This window comes from Lycorma delicatula, chromosome 9, assembly GCF_047948215.1.
Source record: "Lycorma delicatula isolate Av1 chromosome 9, ASM4794821v1, whole genome shotgun sequence".
Taxonomy (NCBI): domain Eukaryota; kingdom Metazoa; phylum Arthropoda; class Insecta; order Hemiptera; family Fulgoridae; genus Lycorma; species Lycorma delicatula.
In genome coordinates this window covers 112,593,140-112,617,239 of record NC_134463.1, presented here as the reverse complement: position 1 = coordinate 112,617,239, position 24,100 = coordinate 112,593,140, and the positions used below count along the sequence as shown (strand labels likewise).

General features: G+C 29.5%; 2 protein-coding genes across 2 annotated transcripts; both read left to right on the top strand.

Moving 5' to 3' along the window:
- Window positions 1–383: 383 nt before the first annotated feature.
- On the top strand, window positions 384–17,971 carry LOC142330732 (sphingosine-1-phosphate phosphatase 1-like). The gene is made up of 4 exons (XM_075376178.1): window positions 384–446; window positions 8,653–8,828; window positions 15,275–15,411; window positions 17,649–17,971. Exons 1-4 carry the CDS (start codon window positions 384–386, stop codon window positions 17,969–17,971), a joined length of 699 nt encoding a protein of 232 aa, XP_075232293.1.
- Window positions 17,972–20,095: 2,124 nt separating this feature from the next.
- LOC142329862 (uncharacterized) lies at window positions 20,096–22,168 on the top strand. The gene has a single exon (XM_075374743.1). It carries the CDS (start codon window positions 20,643–20,645, stop codon window positions 21,444–21,446), a length of 804 nt encoding a protein of 267 aa, XP_075230858.1. The 5' UTR covers window positions 20,096–20,642; the 3' UTR covers window positions 21,447–22,168.
- Window positions 22,169–24,100: the final 1,932 nt, after the last annotated feature.

Sequence of the window (24,100 nt, the reverse complement as noted above, 5' to 3'; positions counted from 1 at the left end):
ATGCCTGACCGGGATTCGAACCCTGGACCTCCGGATGAAAGGCCGAGACGCTACCACTGAGGGTGGCTGTCATATATATTCAGCTTCTGTTTCCTTAACTTTACCACGATATACCTTCTAATTTTTTTCATTCGTGTCGGACACTTTATTTTTACATATCCTTTGAACATCTTTGATATTAAAAGTTACGTTATGACTTGCTTCATATCCTTTAACTTCAGACCAAACCGTCACGGAGAATTTAAATCCGGGTGGTATGGAGGTAGTCGGAGTATGTCATGCTTCTTTTTTTTCCGTAAAAGTTCGTCAAATACATACACAGTAAAATTTTCCATGTTTAGTTTTACCAATTCGTACGACTCAAGTTTCAGCATTAAGAAAGAATGAGGAACAGAATTCTTCTTCAATCACGTAATCATATCTTATTTTTCTTAAATTGGGAATTGGTGAGTTTTCTAAAAAGGCATTGTAATAGGATGCGTTTTCAGAAATTACGACAGAATTATCGGGAAAATTTGGAATTAACATCTCTTATGTCCATTTTACATAATTTTCCGCTTTCATTTGACCTCTGCAATCAGAATTCAAACTTTTAAACTTGCTTACTAAATTATTTGAAAACTATGAGACAGAGCAAACAATTTAGCTATATTGTTTCTTTATATGATTCTAAGAAAGTTGACTCATTTCCCGAGTTATAATACTTAGCTTGTCCGTGTTTATTTTTATAATAAATAAAATCACGATAGATTATATTCTATATATATATATATATATATGTTGGACAGTTATAAAATAAAGTTAATTTATCATTTAGCATTTGTCAGCTGATGTAATTATAATACGTGTTGAGAATAATCCTACATTTTTATAATATCTAAAAATATACCTTAACAATTCTTTTCACGGAAAAATATTTAATCATTTATAAAGTATAAACAGCAAAATTAAAAATACTTCGAAGTAATCCATAATATCATCCAGTAACACAAAATAATTTGTATTTATATGAAAGCAATTTGCTACTGCGCGTGAAAACTAAATTGAATGTTTTCAGTTTGGATAACAGGCACTGTACTATCCGTCGTAGTCTAAGCTTCAAGATTCATTGCAGTAGCTAAACATCCTTCAAAAATTTTCCATGTTTTTTTTTGTATTTTTCACTTAAAGGGACGGTCTGGAAATATGGAGATTGAAGAAACGCCCTTACTCAAAATTTTGACCGATCATTATATTTTCCTTTATAGTTGTAACTGTTGCAGGATAATTACAGGACAAAAAATATATAAATAGATAAAAATATGAGAAAAAAAGCCTGGTCAACGGTGAACATTTAAGAAAAATGTTAATCTGTTATAATTAGGACAACTTGAAGAATATTCTATAACGTTTAAAGGTTGATTCAGAAGAATATGAAAGTGTGGGTGGGAAAAAGAAAGGTCGTGTATATGTGTGTGTTGATGGAGATAGATTGGTAGTAATAGAAGCCCATATTATATATATTTTATGTACTTATACCCTCCGTACAGACGTATTGTAACCTTTTAAATGTCAAGGATTTTTTTTTTTTTAAAGTGAAATGTATGTACTTATTACAATCTTTCCAGTAAATTTTGTAATCTATGTACAGATTTTTTATAGATAATAAGATGTTAATATAAAACCTAACTGTTAAATAAACATTAAGATTATACATATATATGTATATATTTTTTTTTATTGCGAGAAACAAAATATGTTGTAGATAAATCATTATTTAATATTATCAACCTGTTTGTTACTAACAGAAAATGAGGATTCGTATTTAACTTAAACATGTACCGGTAGAGAGCAATACAAACGCAACTGGTCATCATTCCCGGATTACGCAGTAGCGTAGCAGGCAGTGCGGTCATAGCATTAATATTTTATTTTATGTAATTCATTTCATTTGTGCATCTTACGTAATATAATTATGCACTACAAAATGCATTAAGCGTTTTTTCCACTTTCTACTTAGAAAAGGAAAAAAAAAAAAATAAAGAAAGGAATAAAAGTAAACTTATTCAAACATAAAAAATTTTTAATGTTTATTTCTTGCACTAATTTTTAACTAATTAATCTCTTTTTATTTCTCTTCCCCGTCCTGTTAAATGCTCCTATTTTAAATATCTAATCTATCCCATCCTTTGAGAAACATTAACTGTTTTTAAATTAACAAAAATCAAATATAAATCACGGTAACTATTTTACATATATATATATATATTAATAATAATAATATAGTATATATATAAAATTAATAATCGTTTACTACAAGTGAAAAAACTTGTAGTTAGTGGTGGGTTGCCTCTATAGGGGGCTAGACAGTAAAGGCAGGCTGCTGCCACGACAACTTGAGGTGACCGAGTGATACATAATTGCCGGACTGGTTGCCTTAGGGGTGTTTAAATTAGAAATAAATAAAAAGAAAGTGAAAAAACTTTGAAAGACTTTAGATATATGCGCATTTCGATGCTAATAAATAATAATTAATAGCTATTAAAAAGGATCCAACATTCTATATATACACATAATAAATAACTATTTAAAACTCTCTAGGTCATACAACTATTTAATAATATCTAATACAAAAACTATCTATCAGCCTATCCCATATCTTACAAAAACGCTGTAATAAAAAATATAGCTAAAAGAGTTTTAACATTTACGGACTCAGTCGATAGAAGAAAAATAATTGGGGTAACAGAAAATATTTTAATAAAAATATCTACCCTACAAAATTTATTAACAGCATTTACCGAGGTAGCTTTTATGAACTGTGCAGTTTTAATGATAACAACATCGCATCCAGGAACAGCATGGCAGTTCCTAGATGCGATGAAAACGAATAACAACCGTATATAACCACTCCATATGTTCAAAATTTATTGGAAAAACTTAAAAATTGTATGAAACAAGAATTCAAAGTTGTATTTAAAAACTTTAACAATTTTAACTGCCTTTTCTCGAAATTAAAATCACCAATCGATAATCCAATTTAGTTCATGGTATTCAGTATAACAATTGCCACGGAGAATACACTTTTTTCTTTTTTTTTCTTTATGTTTAACCTCCGGGTCCGCAGTTAAGCAATTTTTTTCCGCAGAGGATGAGATGAATACTTTGTAGCGTGTGTGAAAAATGTCATACCTGACTGGGATTCGAACCTAGGACCAGCGGGTGAAAGGCCGAGACCCTACCACTTGTGCCACAGAAAATACACTGGAAAAACTTCTCATATATCTAAAAAGCGTCTAGAAACCCATAAGTATCGAAAACATGAGGTTACTGCCCTGTCAAACATGAAACAAATTTAAACACGGTTTTAATTTCGAAAGAGTGAAAATTTTATATTACGATACAAATATTACAAGGAGGTTAATACTCGAAATGATTCATATTTTCGAATGTAAAAATTCCATACACAATAGAACTGATATTAATGGATTAAGTAGTATATATTCTAATATAAATTAATATACTTCATTTAATAACAATTTATTATGTTAACCCTTAACTGACATGGGGAAAAAAGATCTCACATCTGGCATGGTGGGGTCTTTTTAGCCCAAGCTTTCCCTACCCCCGAAAAAGTGGTATACTAATAACTTTTTTTAATTATTTATCATTCAAATGCAAGTATATTTTAACGGGTAATCGTAAAAAAAACCGTATGTAGTAGTAAATACGTTTTATATTAAATTTTACAATGGTGGAGACTGTTAGGATATGTAAAACATGAAGATTCATTAAAATAATAGTGCGATTTGATGAAAATATATTTAACGTTTGGCTCTTCATAACAGTCCACTAAAGGGCGTAAAAAGAATTAAATATGACCCAAATACCTTTCAAATCCTTCCAAAGGCAAGCCGATAAAAATAAAATAATAGAAATTCAGAATCATCCAAGCATATTCCAGATTATACTTAACATTATCCGCCCCAAGAGATTACTTCAGTAACTAACCAATGAAAATAGCATATTATTTAACCAATCATGCGTACGAATACGATTGACCAATCAGAAAGGCACTACTTTCCACCAATCACAACTGTAAAATGTGTTTCTCTCAAGAAACTGTACCCAAACTCAAGGATGGAAGCCCAAAGTTTGTTCCAAATATTTGACCAGCACTGGAACACCAGTGCCCTGACACACCAGTGTTAGAACACCCTCCCTATTGTCCTGACCTTGCTCCATGTAACTTTTTGCTGCTCACCCAGCTGAAGAACAGACTGAAAGGGAGACGTTTTGTAAGCAATGATGACCTCCTAGATGCTTCGGATGATGAGTGTGCCCAGCCATCTCTGATAAAACATGGCAGGATTTCTTTTAAGACTGGTTTTGAAGGATGGAGAATTTATAATGTGTGGTGGAGTTTTTTTGAAAAATGATAAAAAATAGTCATATTGCAAAATTTTCCTAGTGTCCTCAATACTTCTTTTGCCCTCTTGAGGATTGAGATTCAGACCCTATGCAACTTTATAATCAAGAGATATTAAATAAGGAATAAAACATCACTTAGTTATAAATATCACTTCCAGTACCATTGTTGTATAGAAACTAATTACACTACTAATTGTTAAACATATCAAACTCTTTAATTTTTGTAGGCTGTTGCCTTCTGGGTGGCTTTTAGCTACCAAACTAATGCTGATTAAAGTTTGGTAAGATATTAATTGGAGTTTACATCATTCTAGGTTTCAATCCCTATTTCTATAAAAAATCATTTTGCCAGCTCTTAAAAACTAGTAGCTTAAATTATTTTGCTGAGTCCTTTGGAAAAAGTGTGTTGATTCTAGTCTGTATCTAGTTAAGGATCGCTCTTGGATATTAACTTACTTGCTTAGATTTAGTTCTTTTTTATTTAAATTGCATTTTCTTAATGAATAGATGAATAATTACTGGGCTTATTCTGAATTCCTCCTCTTGTCTGTAGTCTTCTATAAGTGCACTTTTATGCATCATTCCATTAGATCATTCAATTAATTTTACGTATTTCTAAGATCACTGGGATAATTACATAAGCTTGTAAATATGTTAGTGTTCTCATCCTTAACAAGATCACCAGTCATTAAAGTACAAACACTGAAAAAGATATCATCTCCTTAGGGATATTATTTATTTTGCCAATCTATATTTGTACATTTTTTAAGTCTTAAAATTGCATTACATGTTCATATTAACCAGATTGTAAAAACATATATCTTCTCATTATTCTGTAATCACAGAAAAATTGTAATCTCAATTGTTTTTCCATTCCTATGGGCTATGCAGTTGTTAAAGTAATATTTTAGGTAATTCCTAAATTAATAGAAGGGAAAAATCTAGTCTAATACAGATCATGTAGGGGGAAATGAAAAAAAACAAACAATAATGTAAAATAATAGCACATGTGTGACATGTAAAGACTGATCTAAAATTTTGGTCTGCTTCAAAGTATCACAATGATCCATTGTAAAGGGTAATTAGAAATCATATTTCATAGTAAATTATAAAGGTAATATGCATTCTTCACAGGTGGCAACATTTTAATTAGTGTTTATGAGTAATCAGTTTTCAGACTGTACTACAAAAGGTTTGTGAATATAATACATTCTAAAATCTAAAACATTTCAAATTATATGTTTTTCTTTTATTATAATTATATGTTAGTCGAGGTCTGTGTAAGTAAGTACCAGAAATGTAGATTTTTTATTGTTTCTGTTATATTTTTAAAATCATGTATCTATATATATATTTTTTTTAAAAATAAACTTGTGTCAACTTATTTGTATAAACTGATATTTTAAAAATATTATGTAAATAGATGCATACAGTTGGTAGAATCTTTATTTATTCCTTCAAAGAGAATTTAAACAATCATTGCCACATTTTGTTATTTTTTTGTGATACTCATTGTTAATATAAATGAATATTTAAAAAAAATGTTGAATAGTATCTCTTTAGTTGTACTTATTTGCTTTTAAGTTTTTATTTCATTTAATTTTATTATTTTTATTACTTTTCAGTTTATTGTATTGGGTTACTCATTGTTTTTTTGAAATTAAGTATTTATGTTCAAATGTATTTAGTGATTTTCTTTCCCTATATGAGACATTGTTATTTCAGGTATCAAATTAAAAAAAAAATAAGTTGGTAAATAGCAAAGTTTGCCCTTCGTGTCTAGCCACAGGACTCTGCCCACTGGACCATACTATGTTAATAAACTCATGCCTGTGAGAATAATTATGATGAATAAAAATTAAAGCCTGTTCAATTTATAAAAAATATCAGTATATTGTAATTTCTTCAGAGCAACAATTTGGTTTGTATAGGACCCAAAACTTTGAGTGATCTTAAGAATGTGGGTTTCAAAATAGTCTTTCTCCATATTTCTTCTAACTGGTTATCCATTCTTCATACAGGTAAAATGTATTTTGCCCACTTCTTAATATTATCTGACAATTGTTTCTTATTTAAGTAAGACAATTTAATTCTTTTAAGTTTTTGTATTTTAGTCACGTAACAGAGGCAAGTGTAGCCAGTCATGTTGCACTTACAGTAGTAACAGAGGAAGTGTTTTATTTGGGTTGGTTGAGCTGCTGCACCGCACACTGTTACACCCTTAAAAAATCAAAATTAAAAAAAACCCGAAAGTAGTTTTTAGATATTCACATGAATATTACATACATCAAAAATTAGGTTGATATCTTCATTTGTTGCAAAGAAATTAAAAAAAAAAAAGTTTTTAAAAAAAAATCAAACTTTATTTTAACCCTTATTTAAACTCAGAATTTCATAACATTTAGAAATTAGTTTTTGGATATTCACATGAAAATTAAAAACATCAAAAATCAAGTTGATATCTTCATTTGTTACTGAGAAATTAAAAAAGTATTCAGATTTAAAAAGATTCAAAAATCCATTTGAACCTTTTATACTTGAATTTCAAAAAAGTCTAGAAATTGGTTTTTACATAATCACAAAAAGATTGCACATACCAGAAATCAAGTTCTTATCTTCATTTGTTACTGAGAGGGAAAAAATAGTAAATTTCATTGTTAATTTTAACCCTTTAAACTCAGAATTTCAAAAAATCCTTTCTTAGTGTGCACTTACACCATAAGAACAACATATATACAGATTTTTATTGATTTATCTTCAGTAGTTTTTGCTGGGCACTGATGAATCAGTCAGTCATGACAAGTTGCTTTATAAGTACAGTTATATGTAGAAATATGATATGCATTTACAAGAAAGTTGAATAAGTTACAGCCTATTGAAGGATTAGGCAGCTGTGATTAAGTGAAGGATAAAGAGAAAAAAACTCTAGTGTGTGTGTTTTAACTTTTACACAGAAGAATCATTATGAGAATTAAAAAATAAATTAGAATATAAATAAATAGAGAAGAGAAAATAAAAATTTCAAATTCGCTGACACTATTCTTTTGACAGAAAGTAAAAATGAGAAAATTGTGAGTGAGGTGGTTTTATTGATAGGGGAGTTATTAATTTGAAAACAAATAAGAATAAAACAACATTAATAAAATACTACATAAAGGAAGATCATATTAATTGAATGTTAAGGTGAAAGAACTTAATACCAAAAATAAAAATAAAAATCTCTTTCAGCACGCTGGAAGGCAGAGGTAGATTTCACCCATCTTACAATTCCAGCAGTATTTTGGTCATCCCTTGCCGTAAGGGTTGGTCATATCAAAAATTGTTTCAGAGAAAAGTTTTAGGTAATGTTTAGAGGATTAACAACCACTTTAAACCGATTCAATACTGTGCCTATTAAGGGAGGTATGATTTTTTTTCTTTGAAACCACATTTTTTCCACCCGCTGGGCCAATGGTTGGTGATATCAAAAACCTTTACAGAAATAAGTTTTAGACTCTTATCCAAAGAATAGTAGGAACTTTAAACGAATGTGATATTTTACTTAATAAAAAAGTTATAGATTCTATTCTGTTTTTCCGAAAAAGCCTCCCCATTTCCATCCCATGGTCCGATTTTGGCTGTTAATGAACTCGACCAAGATTTTGGGTAAATTATTTTTAAGGAATAATTTCAAAGTGATCGACGCAAAATTACAGCAGTTATCGTGTCCACAAGAAAATGAAATGTATATATAAATTTATATATATGTAAACTTTTGAGCTGACAGTGGTTTTGGGGTCTGGGAGATGTGAAACGTGAAGATATGTTTGAAATTTTCCGAAAGTTGAATCATGGTACCCATTATTTAGGTAACTTTCTTATGAAATCTACCTAAAATTCTATGTAGGTAGTAAAATTAAAAAGGATGGATTTGTAAACACTGAAAGTAAGAAATGTATCAAAAGCAGTCTGATATGAACAAAAAGAGCTTTTGTGAAGAAAAATCTGTTATCAGGTGTAGATCTTAAAATTAGAAATTGCTGAAAATATTTGAATAGTGTATGGTTGCAAAATATTAACTGTAAGAAAAGAAGAGAATATAGAAAATAAAGATTGATGACAAAAAAAGTTTTGTTTAGTAAATTGTCAATCAATGTATGTTAAGTGAACACTTTATTCCATGTAAAATACAAGGTGTTTATAATTAATTGAGATATTCATTAAGCTATTAAATTTGGTTTTTTTGTTTTATTTTTAACACAGGATGTAGTTGCTGGTTTGTTGCTGGTGCTAGTTTTGATGATTCCACTTGTCCCTATGGTTGATAGTTTAGATCACATATTATTAACTAACAAGTGGACACCATTAGTTCTTGTTATTGTCAGCATATTGCTTATTGCTTATTATCCAAAAGGGAAAGGCCGCTGGACACCAACAAGGTATTGTTATCTTGTGTATTAATTTTAATCATAGAGTAAATATATAGGTCTGCAAAAAAAAAATATCGGGGTTTTAAAGTTATTTAATGTCTCTTAACCTTGATTTTAATATTGAACCACAAATAAAATGGAAGGTACCTCTTACAGTTTTCCCTACAAGTCTGAGGTCATCCCATACTTTAACAAGCATATCTGGAGTAATATAAGTGACAACTGTTTCAATCCTTTGCCTCAAATTGGGTAAATCAGTAGATGGCAGAGGGACATACACAAGATCCTTCATAAAAGCCCAAAGGAAGAAATCACATGTGGTCAGAACACGTGACCTTGGAGGTCACCACGAACAAGCTGTTATTGGTTCCGTACCAACCGATCCAGCAGTTTGGGAAAATATTATTCAACCAATCCTCTACAGATGTACTGTAATGAGGAGGTGGACCATCTTGTCATAAAATTCTCTAGTCTACCTTTGAGCCGAGGAAAGAGCCAGAAACATGGCATATCCAATTAAGACTCTCCTGTTCCGCTTGCTTCAGTAAAAAAAAGTCCCGTAAATTTGTTGTCAGGATATTGAATAGAAAACATTTAATTTTAGGGACTCCCTTTTGCATTGTAGGAGTTCATGATTTTTGGATTTGCAGTTACAGACATTGTTTGTTCATTTTTCTACTAAGATGAAATGTTAACTCATCACTAAATACATTATGATCAAGAAACTTGTCATCATGCTACAACATTTTGATTGCAAAGTTGGCATGCACATCGTAGTCTTCAAAGCCTGTAACAGCTGTAAAAGGTATGGATACATACGTTTCATCATTGTAATTGCTAATTTTCAGCTGACCTTCCTAACAGATATTTTAATTAAGACTATACAGGAATTACAACTATACAAGGGTGTCTCAGAAACCCTTGGTTTTCCCATTCTTTTCCCTTTATACTGATATCTGGTCATTTCAAACCGATTGTGCGATCAATGAATGTTATCAATCCGAGGACCACAATTAAACTTTGTATGGAATACATGTTGAACTGTAACTACAGATTCACATTTAACTAACTACAAAACAAGGAAGGCTTTCTGTTCAGTTGTTATCTTTGCTAGTGGCATTATCAAATGGAAAGGTAAGGGATTAATTTATGGCTTCATGCACATCTAAAACATTCTTTCTTCTCTTTGATTGTAGTCTTAAATCAACTCTGTACATCTTATCCAAGAGATCTTATAACAAATTAAAACACTGATACTGTTTTTTGTACATCTGGTATTTGTTTGTTTATATTGTCTCACCGTAAGCTCAAGTCCTATTGCAGTTTGCTATATATATATGTTATCCAGTTTTACACTAATCATCCCTGTTTCATTGTTGTTAAATGATACTCAATAAATCACTCAGAATTAAAAATTCATTGAAAGTAACTATTATATATTACTAGGTTAGAACTAGGATCATACAGTATTATAGAACAGTTGTAATAACAACTGATCTCCAGTGATGCTAACTTCTTATCCAGAATCTGGGTTAATCTTACTGTAAAAATTTGTAATGAGCACACATTAATGTTAACTAGTACATCCATTTTGTTATTTTAGTATACAAATGCTAGTCTAAAACTGATTTTAAATTTATTGTTTTCTTTTATAAACAAACCAGTTGTCATAGCAGAGCAGTAAAAATGTGGTACCACCAGAAATTTATAATCTAATTGAGCATCCATTCTGTTCAAAGCTGGTAAGTTAGCAATTGAGAAATTACTACCAACTAACTTAACTACAAGTTATTATCATGTCTGCCAACTGTGATGTTTGTAAGATGATATTTTGTCGTACAAAATGTTGCCTGATGTATTAAAACTTTTTAAAATTTTGTTTCTTACAAAAATCTTCAGAAAGATTAAGAAACAGCAGAAAGCTATTTTTATATCAAAAGAAAGGAGGTGAGAGACACCTGATCAAAATTATAAAAATAAATAGTATTGCCTTCTTTTTTCGTCTGGGCCACTAAGGATCACATTTGCATAGTAGTTTGGAATTTCTTTTGTTTTCCCAATATTTTTTCATTTTTTCTCTCTTTTGTTGTTTTTGTACCACTTTCTTCTTATACTCCTCTTAACCTTCTTCTTTGGAAACTTAGATTTTTGATTAATTTTCTAAATTTGTCTTTATTTAAACAGGTTTCTTTGGAGATTTTTAAAGTTTTAAGATTGTTTTCTACTTTTTTAAACCAGCCTTTGTTGAATCTATTTTTTTTATAAATATTTATTTTTAACTTGTTTATTTTTAAAAACAGCAACTTGTTTTTCAACTGATTTGGTTTGTTTCAAATTGTACCTTTTAAAAAATAATACTTATTTAAAAAATATTTCTGTTCGTAGAAGTTCTGAAGCATGTTGGTTAGATATTGTTGATATGTATTCTTTATTACTTTTAATCTCAATTGAGCATACCTTTATATTCATAAAGGTGTATACAAATATGAATATAATTGTATTGTCCAGTTGTCTTCATGGTGAATTGGTTTTATAAACTGCATTTTTTAAATTTTCTAAGTAAAAATATGTGTGAATTTTTAAAAGAAAGTGGTTATATTTATATCACATAAATTTATTATAAAAAAAGTAATAATTGAGATTTCAAGACATTGACTTAATTTATAAACTGAATAGTCTGAATTATTTTATTTTATTTATTGGACTATAAGAATATATATAATTTTATTAATATAAAATGTGACTATAGGTAAACTTCATGTAAAACAATGTAATTCCTCCAGGATATAAAAAAATTAAACTTTTTGTGCAAGGGGTTAGGTCTTACATGTTTCCACACCCAACATCCAACACTCCTGAAATAAATTATAATTAATTTTTTGTTACTAATATATTCTAAAATTTAAGTAACTAGTCATAAAAACATCCATGCAAAGTATATATATCCTCTTTTTTTATATTTCCTAGTTTTAATATTTACTTTGTAATTTATAGTAGGTAACATGAATTTATTATTCAATATTGATATTGTCCCCTTCAAAGTAGCCCTTCAGATATGCAACAAACTTATACCAAAACGTCTTCCTATCCTCATAACATTTGTAGAAAACATTTTTTTATATAGCTTAATTTCACTTAGTGAATTTTAAAAATTTATTTCTTATTGAAAATTGTTATCCTTTTAAAGTTTTCTAATTAGTGGGAACAAAAAAAGTCGCCAGGAGCCATGTCTGGAGAATACAGAAGCTGGAGCATCAGTATGGTGTAATCTTTGGTTAAATAATCACCAATTAATAGTGAAGTGATTACTGCGGGATTATTGTAGTGCAAAATGCGAGAATGATTTGCCCACATTTGTCATCATTATCTTTGGGTTGTCTTACGTAAACTGCATAAAACTACTGTTTAGTGACCATACTATCTTGTGGGGAGAATTAATAACGGATATTGCCTTTGTAATAAAAAAAAAACAGAAGAACCTTAACATTCATTGAAACTCTGCATGCTTTTTTTTGGATTTGATTCTTCAGAAAGCTTCCATTGGGATTAATCTGAGTTATCAGCGATGTCAGCTAACAGTTCTGTGATATTGTTTTTGTTAAAGATTTCAACAGTTGTGGAACAAAATTTGCTTACCCAAAAGTAGTTTATTTCCTACCCAAAAGTCAGCCAAAGTTGTTTTACATGAGCCTTAAGAGATTCTCACCTCTTCAGAAGTTCTCTAATAGCGATTCAATGGTTATTGGACACAATGTCCTTTACATTGATATTTTCATATGTTGATTTGATTTGGATGTCCAGCCCTTTTGTTATCTTCAACTTCTTCATGGCATTCTTCTTAAAACCATTTGTACCACTTGTAACCCTTGGAATTGACGTAACAGCCTCACCATTTCATTCGGTTTATTCCTTTTTAACACAAAATTTAATCTAAATTCTTTATTCGATAATTTTGAAACAAAATAACTCATAATAAAATATATCTTAATTATTAGGCTGCCAAATTTGAACTCTGCATCTAATATGGGTGAAAATATTGATATAATTATAGATAGTACTGTCATCATGTGGGAAAAGTACTAATTCAAACAAAAAAACAATGCAAAATAAAATTCTCATTTTTTTATCACTTCTTGTACATTTTATATTGTTACTTTTTCAAGCACCCAATTATTATCTTCTGCACACAAATCAATTAATAGGCTTACAACTTTACTACTGCTCTAACAGTAAATATTCCTTTAAAATGAGAAGTAAATTCATTTGGAAAATAGGTTTTCCACTTTAACAACATGTATAGAATCCCATTAATCAGGTAGATAAAAAAGTTAAGCAATTGAAAGCGAGGGAAATCAACATTATTATATTAATTAGTAATTTTTTTGAACTTGAAATTTTGTTCTAATATCTTTCTTTAAAACCTATTATAAGTGAAAAAAAAAATTCTTAGATTTACTTGGATCATTGTATAACATGGCAGTTATTTCAGTCTGTATGCAAATACAAATTATCAACTGGATAAATGTTTTTTTCATTCTTTTTACTTCCTTGTACGAAATAAAGTATCCAAAATTTGGTCAAACACAGGATCTTTTACAAGTTGTCAAATTTGTGGCCCAACAAAAATACCTTCCTTAAACTTTTGCATCACTTAATGAGTGAAATTTGTTTCTTAAGTACTTAAAGGGCTGACCTTCTCGGTTCATCATTTTGACAAAATTTTTCACCAAACCCAGCTTTATATGAAGGGGTGGAAAAAGAATACGTTTTGGGTCCACGAGAGGCTTGGCAACGACACTTTTCTCACTAGAGTTAAGGTTTCACTTAGTGTACCCCAGTTGCATTCCTAAGAGTATAGCGATGACTTTTAGATCACCACAGATTTTCCACTTGTGTTTAGCAAATTTAATTGAGTCTAGGAGGATTGCCATGTTTGCATAAGTCTCCTTCATGTGAACTGCATGACCATCAGGAATAGAAGGAAGATGGTTGCCATTATGGCAACTGTCTTCCTTCTTAAAGTAATACATCTTTCAAACTAAGCTTGGAGGAGTCTATAAATAGCCTTCACTCAGTTGGATTCATGATTCAAATTCAAACATTTCATTAAGCCATTAAGATCACAGCAAACAACAAGATTGTTTTTCTTCTAAAAAGAAAGCAGATCCCTATGACGATGTCTGTACTGTGAGACCCTGACATCATGTTGGAGAAGATTCCATTACTGTAGTCGTAATCCTAAAGGTTCTGCCTTCTCCTTTGACAAATCAAGGTCTCGAATGAGATCACTCAATTTTGTGTAACTCAATCTGTGTGGTTTATCATCTTTTTCATCAAAATCAGAATCATGGGATATGGAAGGCTTGTTGGGTTTTTCATCTTCCACACTGTTCATTTTTTACTTCAAGCTCATAATTTTAGAGTGGAGTAGGAATTGGTAAACTATCTGAATGTGAAATAGATTGAATAGCAGATGGAAGATTAGGGTATTGAACTGTTCCTCTTGTCTTCATTGACAATCCAGCCTTTATAGGTGAAGTCAAGCAAAAATAATAGTTATCTATATGGTTTGTATGTTCCTGCCAAACTATGGGCACAAAAGCCATATATTGTTTTTTTTTATTTTTCAGCCATTCTCATATAACTGAACAAGATTTGCAACATATATCTAGAGCGATCACTACTTATCCTGGTCCTTTACCTTCATATCAAAATAATGCTGATAGGCACTCTTCACAAGAGGTGTCAGATTGCATTTCTGTGATGAATATGTTATTTTGCCACAAATGTAACAAAAATTATTCACTGAGTTTACACATTTTTGTGGCATTTTCATTTAACAAATTTTTCCCTTCAAAAGCACTGAAAACCAGAAATTCTGCACTAATTACAACACAAACAATATGAAACTCACAGTCATAGCAACAGTAATAATGTTTACAACCTACAAACAATACCTGGAGAACGTTGTGTTTTGTCATATGTAACTGGTATGACAAGACCAAAAACAAAATTATTCCCAAAATAAAAACATAGATAGGTAAAAATTGACGTGTAGTGTAGCTCCAAAACAAGGCCTAATGGGTCATTTTTATGGTGTTTTGAATTCTCCAGATGAAAATACCTAAGAATAAGCTATTTTTGAGCCTGAACATTTTCATTGTTGGGCAGTGTTATTAACCTCTGATTGTAAAAAAACTTACAATAAATAATGATTCAATAATTACAATAAAAAAAAAGAAAAAATATCTGAAGTTATTAGTGAAATAAAATTTTATGTACTTCATTTAAAAAAAAATGTGTATATGTAATTTAATAGGCGTACAAGATAGTTATGTGGTGTCCACATCAGTTTTATTTTTGAAGGTTGGGAAGTTCTTTATTTTGCAGCAAAAATTTTGACTTGTGATTATATAAAATTTAAACTTAAATTTTACATTTTTTTGTTACTTTAGGGGTGATACAACATTAGTGATTAGTGTTTGTGTGGGTGTTATTATTGGTGCTTGGACCAATTATCAGTTGGGTGAGATGCATGAACCTTCGTTACCACCACCATATAATGTTATTTGGCCTTCTTATGGGATGATAGGTGAGTTTTTTTTTAATGTTGTAAAAGTTGTTTGTTATGTAAAATTTATCTTATGTAAACATAGATTTTAGCTGTTTTTGGAATTGTTTTAAGTTAGCTGGCTTAAAACTGTTTTATCTGTAGTTATTTTAGCTGAAAACAATTATTTAGTTATATATTATTTCTGTTTATTATGTCTCTTAGTATAATTTATCTATTTATTACCTTTTCATTTAAGAAAACTGTTAAAATAATTATATCACCTAAAACAATTAGTTCTTTTTCTTAATGTCTTTGTATCCAGATACCTGAAAGTATTTAAAAAGAAAAGTAATTTTGTGAATTTGGAAAATCTATATTTTATTTAGTAGGATGGCCACACACATCTGCCTTAAACACTCGTCGGGTAATGAACCCAGTGATACCACCCCCTCTATTCCTAGAACCCAGTGATACCACCCCCTCTATTCCTAGCCTTGATGGACTTTACCAGAGGTCATCTATTAAACCTCTGATCGTCTATTGGCCTCTGTCAGGATGCCACTGATGCAAATGCCTCGGCAGATATTTCTATCAGTGTATTTATACAACCTAATATTGCCTTTTTATGTCCTCTTCCAACCATGACCACCTACCATAACTTAAATCCTCTAGTATCATATTAACAGATTTGCAGAAGTATTATTCCTGCACCTTCCTCTAACACCTAAGTTTTCACACAAAAACTCTTTCTATATCTAACTTCAGTTAGGCTATGCACTAAGATCATTTCTTGATTGAGTCTTTAAACACCAAAACTACGATCCTCATACTAGCAAAACAAGTATTGATCGCAATGACGATTTTTTCCTACAATTCAATTTAATCAAAGTCCTCTTGATTTACTTAAAAATCAAGAAACAGATTCATAAATTTAATCAACCTCGATCTCTCTCTGCTCTAGTTCGCTTTCAGGAGCAAGGTCAACGCCTACATCACAGCTCTGTCACACTGTTCTCCTCACATCCATTCTCATTGTGACAACAAATATCTCGGTTAATTGGGGCTTAGTGCCAAAACGCCTATCTTGGTGAAGTAAGCACCCAGGCAGGGGGCCCCTAGCCATCCAGGTTGCTATTCTATCTATACTCTATGATAACATCAGATCTCCTCAACCATCCTCCACAGGGCTAAGAATCTAAGGAAGTCATCAGTTAATTATCTTTAAGTTAGTTAGGGAGTTGCTCTCAGGAGTGGTTGACCTGAGTCTGTTCCAGACTCCATGTTTACCAGTACATTTACACTTACATTACACTACATCTGCAACTATGTCAAGCCTGGTAAGCCATATCAGTAATTGCATTTTCCTATACACATACTTCCAGGTCTGGTAGTATAATAGCTTTTATTTTAATAGTTTAAAATTTATACTAAACTGGCTCATTCCTAGTCACTGACTGGGAACACAGTGACTGATCAGTCACAGTATTTACTCATCTCCTCCATTTTCTTTTATCTTATTTGTATGTTTTCACTTTTCAATATATCTCATGTTATTTCTCTTTTCTATTTCCTTTCATCCCCCCCCCCCCCATTCCTATCATTCTACAAATGGATACAAAATGTAAACAGAAATGCTGTTTAAGATGAAATTACTATTCTCTGCCATATTACAATATGGCAATAATATTGTAATATGTTCTATGTCATATTATAATATTAAACACTTACGTATTTCATTTGAAAGGGATATTTTTTTTCTTTTAAAGAGAAGTTTTGTATGATTATTGTAAAAGGAAATTAGAATGTTTAGTATTCTGTAGAAGGAAGCAGTATTAAAGGATAAAAAAGCGACTGAATAAAACCTTGAAATTAACACTGGTTGCAATATTGCTGCTACAATCATAGTTACTAACATCACAGGTATGATTTTGCCACTGTTAGGTTTAAATGTAAGTAAATTATGACACAATTTCCATTAAACCAATCTGTAACATTTTTATAACTTCAACAGAATTTCATCAACAGAACACTTATATCTAAGAAGGGATTCAGAAAGGGGAAACTATGAAACGTATGAAAGTTTTATGAACTTATTGATAACCATTTTCTAAAAAAATAAGAATTATATAATAAACTAGGGGACATAGTAATTTAGACTGATTTGTATATAAATGAAAGGCTCATTTCCATTTTCCCTCAAAAAGATAATTTTCCTAAAATATGTTCCTTGATTGTAACTTGAATATTTGTGATATGTTTGTTGATTTTTATTGTAGGTTTAGGTGCTCTAAGAACGGTAATCGGTATGTGTTGTATTGTTGGGACTCGTGCGCTGTGTAAATCAATTTATTATGCTGTACTTCATTACAGAGCAAGTAAAACTTCAAATTCCAACAGAGAAGCTAATGAGGAAGACAATCATAATATAAATGAATCGATGACTGCTACACAGTTAGAAAAAGATAATGTTAAGTTAACAATCGATTTATGTTCTAAGTATCTCACTTATGTAATGATAGAATTTATTACACTTTATTTATTACCAAAAGTCTTCCGTATATTAAGAATTGAACGACCTACCTTTTATACAGAAATTTAATTTATTTATTAGTAATAACATTGATTAAATTTTTTGTGTATAGCAAATGTGGAACTATATAAGTATACTTCCATACTTATAGTATATAAGTATAAAGTATGGAATATGTCCATGACTGCTTGACAAAACTTGATTCTTATATAATCAAGAGATTGGTCTTAAAAATATAATTATGTTCTGCTGTATATTTATCTTGGTTTAAGACTGTGGTGATTGCAACAAGTTATATTATTAGTTACAATTTAGCAGTCGGTTCATAAAATAGAAATATAATATTAGCATACAGCGTATAGTCGTTATAATGTAGGCATTACATCTAGTAAGTTATACATAGAAAATTTATTAGGCCTAAAAATCACTTATAATTAAGAAAACATAGCTGGGAAAATGAATTTTAAATTATAAAAGTAGTCATCATTAAAACATCTGCCTTGATGTTATGTTTCTGTTTATTCCTTTACAGGATTTTAGTTCTAAATTTCTTTAAAAAAAAAAAATCGTCTGTTTTTATTCATTACATTGTTTTCTCTCTATATTTTCTCTATAGTATTTTTTTTTAAATATTTTCTACTCCATTTCCTTGTAGCATACCAAATAATCTTTTAATTTGTCATCACAAGAATTTCTTTTTCGTTTACAGAATCTGTTCATTTTAATATTTTCATTTAAACTTTTATTTTAAATTCTGCTTTTTCCATTGCTATCTTTGTATTCATATCAGTTTTTTGGTCTGGTTTACATTTTATTGGCTTTTTTTTACATATAAAGATTTATTTATAAACTTCTGATCATATCATTTTTTCATAATGTGGAATTTTGTGTTATACATTTGATAGTTTGTAAATAATTAAACAGAATATTTATATTCATTACTATAAGTAATTGCAATGCGTAATTTTAATCTTAAGAAATGGTTTTTTAATGGGAATTATTTCTACTTCTCTTTAATGAATGATATTTAAATCAATTTATGCATAAAAATGCTATTATTGGTTGAGTCTGGTGCCCATAAATGTTCAGTACTAAAAAATGTTTGTCATGAAAATGTAGTGTTTCTCATGAAAGAAAAGGCTTAGTTTTTAAATATGTCATACAAACAGTTTAATGAGATGTTACAACTTGTTCTTTAGTTTTATTGTTGTATGTTGTAAGCTACAGTCTATTTAAAGAAAACATTTTGGAATTATGAAAACCTGTGTTTTCTTTATAGTACGATTTCATCGTTACATTACTTCATTAAGAAATTACAAAACAAATTTTACTTCTTTAAATAGAAATTAAAATTTATAAAATTAGTACTTGGCTCTCAATAAATAGGAATCTTTTTCAACCCACCATTTAATACTCTTATGATTTCCCTATTGTTTCATTATTTTAATCTAACAATGAAATTGCAAAAAAAGTTTACAAAGATTTTCCAAAAATTTATAGTGGATATTCTTGGCCATCCAAAGCTCTGTGAAACGGTTGGTTTTCAAGAATCAGACAGTAAAACAATTGCAGAAATAAATATATATGAGATTTCTATTATTTTGTGTTTGTTTGCGTACAAAAGCAACTACCCTTTTCTAACAGAGAACTTAGATTTGCAGCATTTTTAATAGAACATATTCCTTTGCAACCTTTTTTTCTATTCTTTTATGAATTAAAATTATGTTGTTTAAGAAAAATCTTATCTGTAGTAACAGCTGAAATAGCTTTTTTTTTAATAGTTGAGATATTGAATCCAACCATCAAAAATATTTTTAAATAAATTAATCTCTGTTTCTAAATAAATTAAATCGCTATTATTATTTCTTCTTTTTTTTTTAAATTAAGTTCTAGAACATTAAAATTACACTACAAATGAAAAGGGTAAAAAAAGAATATTTAGCAAGTTTTGTTACATTTACTGATTTGTGAGATGCTGCTTTACATCTGTCTTCTTTCTTATGATTGACACATGTAAAGCATTGGGGTAGAAAAGGTACCAGCCAAGTGAGTTGCTGACTCGGTGAGCAGTGATGTTATCATATAGCCAGTCTCTATTGAAAACTGGTGTAGGTAAAACTGGTGTAGGTATCACTTGGTGCTGATTATCACTTGCATTTTGGTAAACTTAGCAAGCTGATGTGATGTTTAGTAAGTTTGAGAAAGGACCGATTTGTTTCTCTTAAGATGGGTGTCATTTTTGGGGTGACTTATGATTCATGTCAGCTCATCTGCAACTGTTACTGTTACAGGTGCTTTACTAGTCTATATTATAATAAAATATGTCAAACTCCCATGGATAAGTGCAAGTGCGAATGAAAAGGCAAGTTGTAGGTTTAAATTGTGGTCAACTTTTTGGCATTTTTTCATACATTACAAAATGTATTTCTTGCACAAAAATAAGAAGTTTGTCAATTGTAATTAGTTTCAGCTTTTAACTATGAACTTAGAATGCTTTACTTTTTGTAAGTGTAAAAATAATCTTCGGTTTTGTTTAATGTTGCTTAAAATTAACCCGAAGTGTTTTATTTTATAGATCTCACCACAGAAACCAGTATTTAATTTTTCATCATGTGATTTCACTGATATTGTAAAAACTACATCATTTGTTGACAAATCACTTTTAATTCAGGAAGTACTAAAACATCGTTATTTACTTGTGACAGCTCCACGCCGATTTGGAAAAAGTACTAATTTAAATATGATCAAAAAATTTTTAGAAATTGAAGTTGATGAGTTTGGAAATAAAATAACACAAACGTATTATGCAAGGGATTCAATAAGAGATACGTACAATTATAATTTATTTATTAAACATGGTTTAAAAATTACACATAATATGAAAATTATGAGACAACATTTTGGCAAACATCCTGTTATACATTTACACTTCAATGATGGTATACCAAATTATTCTTTTGAAAAGTTAATCAATTTGTTTCAAGATGTTCTACATGAATCTTTTAGACAGCATAGATATTTATTACACAGTAGAAGATTAAATTATACGGAAAAGAGACTTTTAAATACTTGGTGTTGTCCTAAATCTTATAAAGATTTAGAAGAAAATGATGTCGCTCAGGGGTTAAAACTTTTATCGATATGGTTGTATAGGCATTTTGGAAAGAAGAAAGTATATTTTTTGATAGATGAGTTTGATAAAATTATGATATGTACATTTATATATTATAGCGTGTATAAAAAGTATTCTAAAGAAAAATTATTTGATTTTATTGAATTTAGTCAAGATGTTATGTCAGGTCTTTTAAACAATACTTTACTCGGTGGTTTTATTACTGGAACATCTTATACGGCTAATGCTGTTGTATTTGATCTAAACATTATTAAATCTTACAGATTTTTAGATAGACATCAATTTGTTGAGTTTTATGGTTTAACAAGACAAGAGGTAAGTAATCTTATAAAAAATACTGTGTTTAATTTAGATCCAGTAATAATTAAACAAGCTCTCTTAACATACGATTGTTATGTTAAGCGTAGATAATTTAGATATCTATAATATTTGGTCAATCTTACATTTTTTAAAAACCAAAGATATTGGATATTATTGGGATGAAACTGGTTACATACCAAATTTGAAAAATACATTAAAAATTGAAATTATTAGAAAACAAATTGAAAGTTTACTGCTTAATAAAACTATAGATATCGAAGCCGGTAGTAGAGGTTCAGTTAGTGATGATTTCATTGAATTGATGAATATTATTATAAAATGTAAGTCAAAGAATGGATATGTTAATTATGATTTGTATTTTTCATATTTATTAGATTCAGGATATTTAACATACACTGATGTACGCCAGGTAAGATCACCATCTTCAGTAATGAGTATTTTAAGAATAACTAATAAAGAAACTAAGCAAGAATTCTTAGATGGTTTAAATGAGTTTTGTCTTTATGACAGGGAATTTATTGAATATATTCAATGGAAAATCTATAAAACTCTATAAATGTTTTTAATTTATTTTTCTGTTTATGAAGTTTTACAACTATTTAAATTACATTTTTCTGCCTACTTTGTATTTAATTTAGCAAATACATAAGGAAACAAATTCTTACTTTTTCTGTTAGATTTAGAATCTGTGCAACTACTTAAAAATTTCTTAATAATGATTGTTATATTGTAAACTTAGTGGAATAATTAGATCCTTAAGAAGTGAGATTATATTATAAAGAGTAAATCTATTATTAATTTCTGATTGATAAAACTGTGTTATTTTTTTTTTAAATATGTAATTTTTATTAAATTTGTTTTTATTTTCTAATTTGTGTTTTTTTGTTTATTTAAAGTAAACCAATTAAGTATTTTGTTATAATAATAAAGTATGATATCCATGGTGGTTTTATATACAGTATTCAAACAATGTTAGAGCTGATCTTTATATAAGAACAATGTAACTGAACAAATTTTCTGTATTGAATGAAATGTAGTTCTTGTTTTGCATAAGCTTTAGACCATTTGTTTTGCTTTAGTTTTGAAGTATGAAGCCACACCCTTACTTAGTAAATTTATTAACTATTATTATGTTTAATCTTAAACTTAATAACCAACAACACTACAGAATTCATGGAATATTTCGACACAATTTATAACTGACATTTAATAATTTTTTATAAAACGATGGGTATGTATTACATTACAGCATATTGCAGTTATAGGAAACATTTTGATCAATATTTATAAAGTATAAAAAAAGCACTGTGCTAGTAGCAGGCTACCAAAATAAATTATAAACAGAAGTTCATCATAATAATTTATTTAAAAAAAGTTAAAAACAACTCAGATGTTTGTCTTTATGTTAAACAAACTTCATTTGATGCTGGGAACTAATAAAGGTAAATATATGAAACTACAGTTTGGAGTAAAGAAAGAGATATTAAAAAAATCACAAATTATATATTACATATAAAATACCAAAAAAAGTAAATTTTTAAAATGTGTTACCATTTCATAAAGTGTTTTAACTGACATATGCTTTTAATTTATTTACACAGATAGAAATACTCTGCTTTTTATCTGTTTAAATATTTTTCATAGGGATTTATCTTCTAATCCCCTACCCTGTATCGTCTACTAATGACTGATTAACAACTGGATTGAAAAAAAAAAAGTTTTAACAGTTTTTAAGCATTTTCTGAATACAAATTTATTTTGAGCTAATAAAAACTAAATATACAGAGAGGTCTGATTAACAACTGGATTGAAAAAAAAAAGTTTTAACAGTTTTTAAGTATTTTTTGAGTACAAATTTATTTTGAACTAATAAAAACTAAATATACAGAGGGGTCCAAAAACTTTTCTCGCTGTTTGTAATTAAATAATATCTAAACAAAAAGACTTACACTCACTAATCTAATGTGTAGTGTAGTGTAAAGTATTAAATTTGTCATGGTAGGCAGAGCTGCCAATTTATGGTGCAGGTGGTTGGTGGTGGAATGAACCATATTAGCCAGTGCAGCAAAAGACAGTCAAGTAGCAATAATGCTGAGGTTCACTTATCGTTTGTTGAACAAAGACTGTACTGAAGAGGTACTGTAAGTATGAGAACATTCACAAGGTATAACAGCAGTAGTAGAGAGATTTTGGAACACGGAAAGATCCAGCCGACCACGAACAGCTACAACTCCAGCACCCGGTGCTGTGGTGTTGCAACATTTCACTCAATCACTGCAAAAATCAGTGAACCAGCGAGCACACAAAAGTGGGGTGAGCTGATCAAGTGTAAGATCCCTAGTATATCATTGTGCAGTACATTTTAAATTTTTTAATCTTCAACCAGATAAATTTTGAAGAAAAAATATCACATCATAATACCTTTGAACATAAAAATATACTAAATAGATTAACCCAGTTCAGATTTAGTATAATTTTTTCTTCATTCTATATATGACCTGACAAAAGCTGCCAATAGTAATAACAGTGACACCAATGCAAGTGTAGCAGCTTCAGTCACTAAAAATAGTTGCAAAAATAACCGAACAAATTTTAAAGAAGATATTTAAAAGTTTGTATTATAACATTTTTTTGTCTTTTTTTGCAAATTATATATTTTAAAGTTAATGCCAATGCCCATCATCATGGAATAAACTGCAGATAAAATGGTTTATTACCCATATATGGGATGTATTCACATCAAA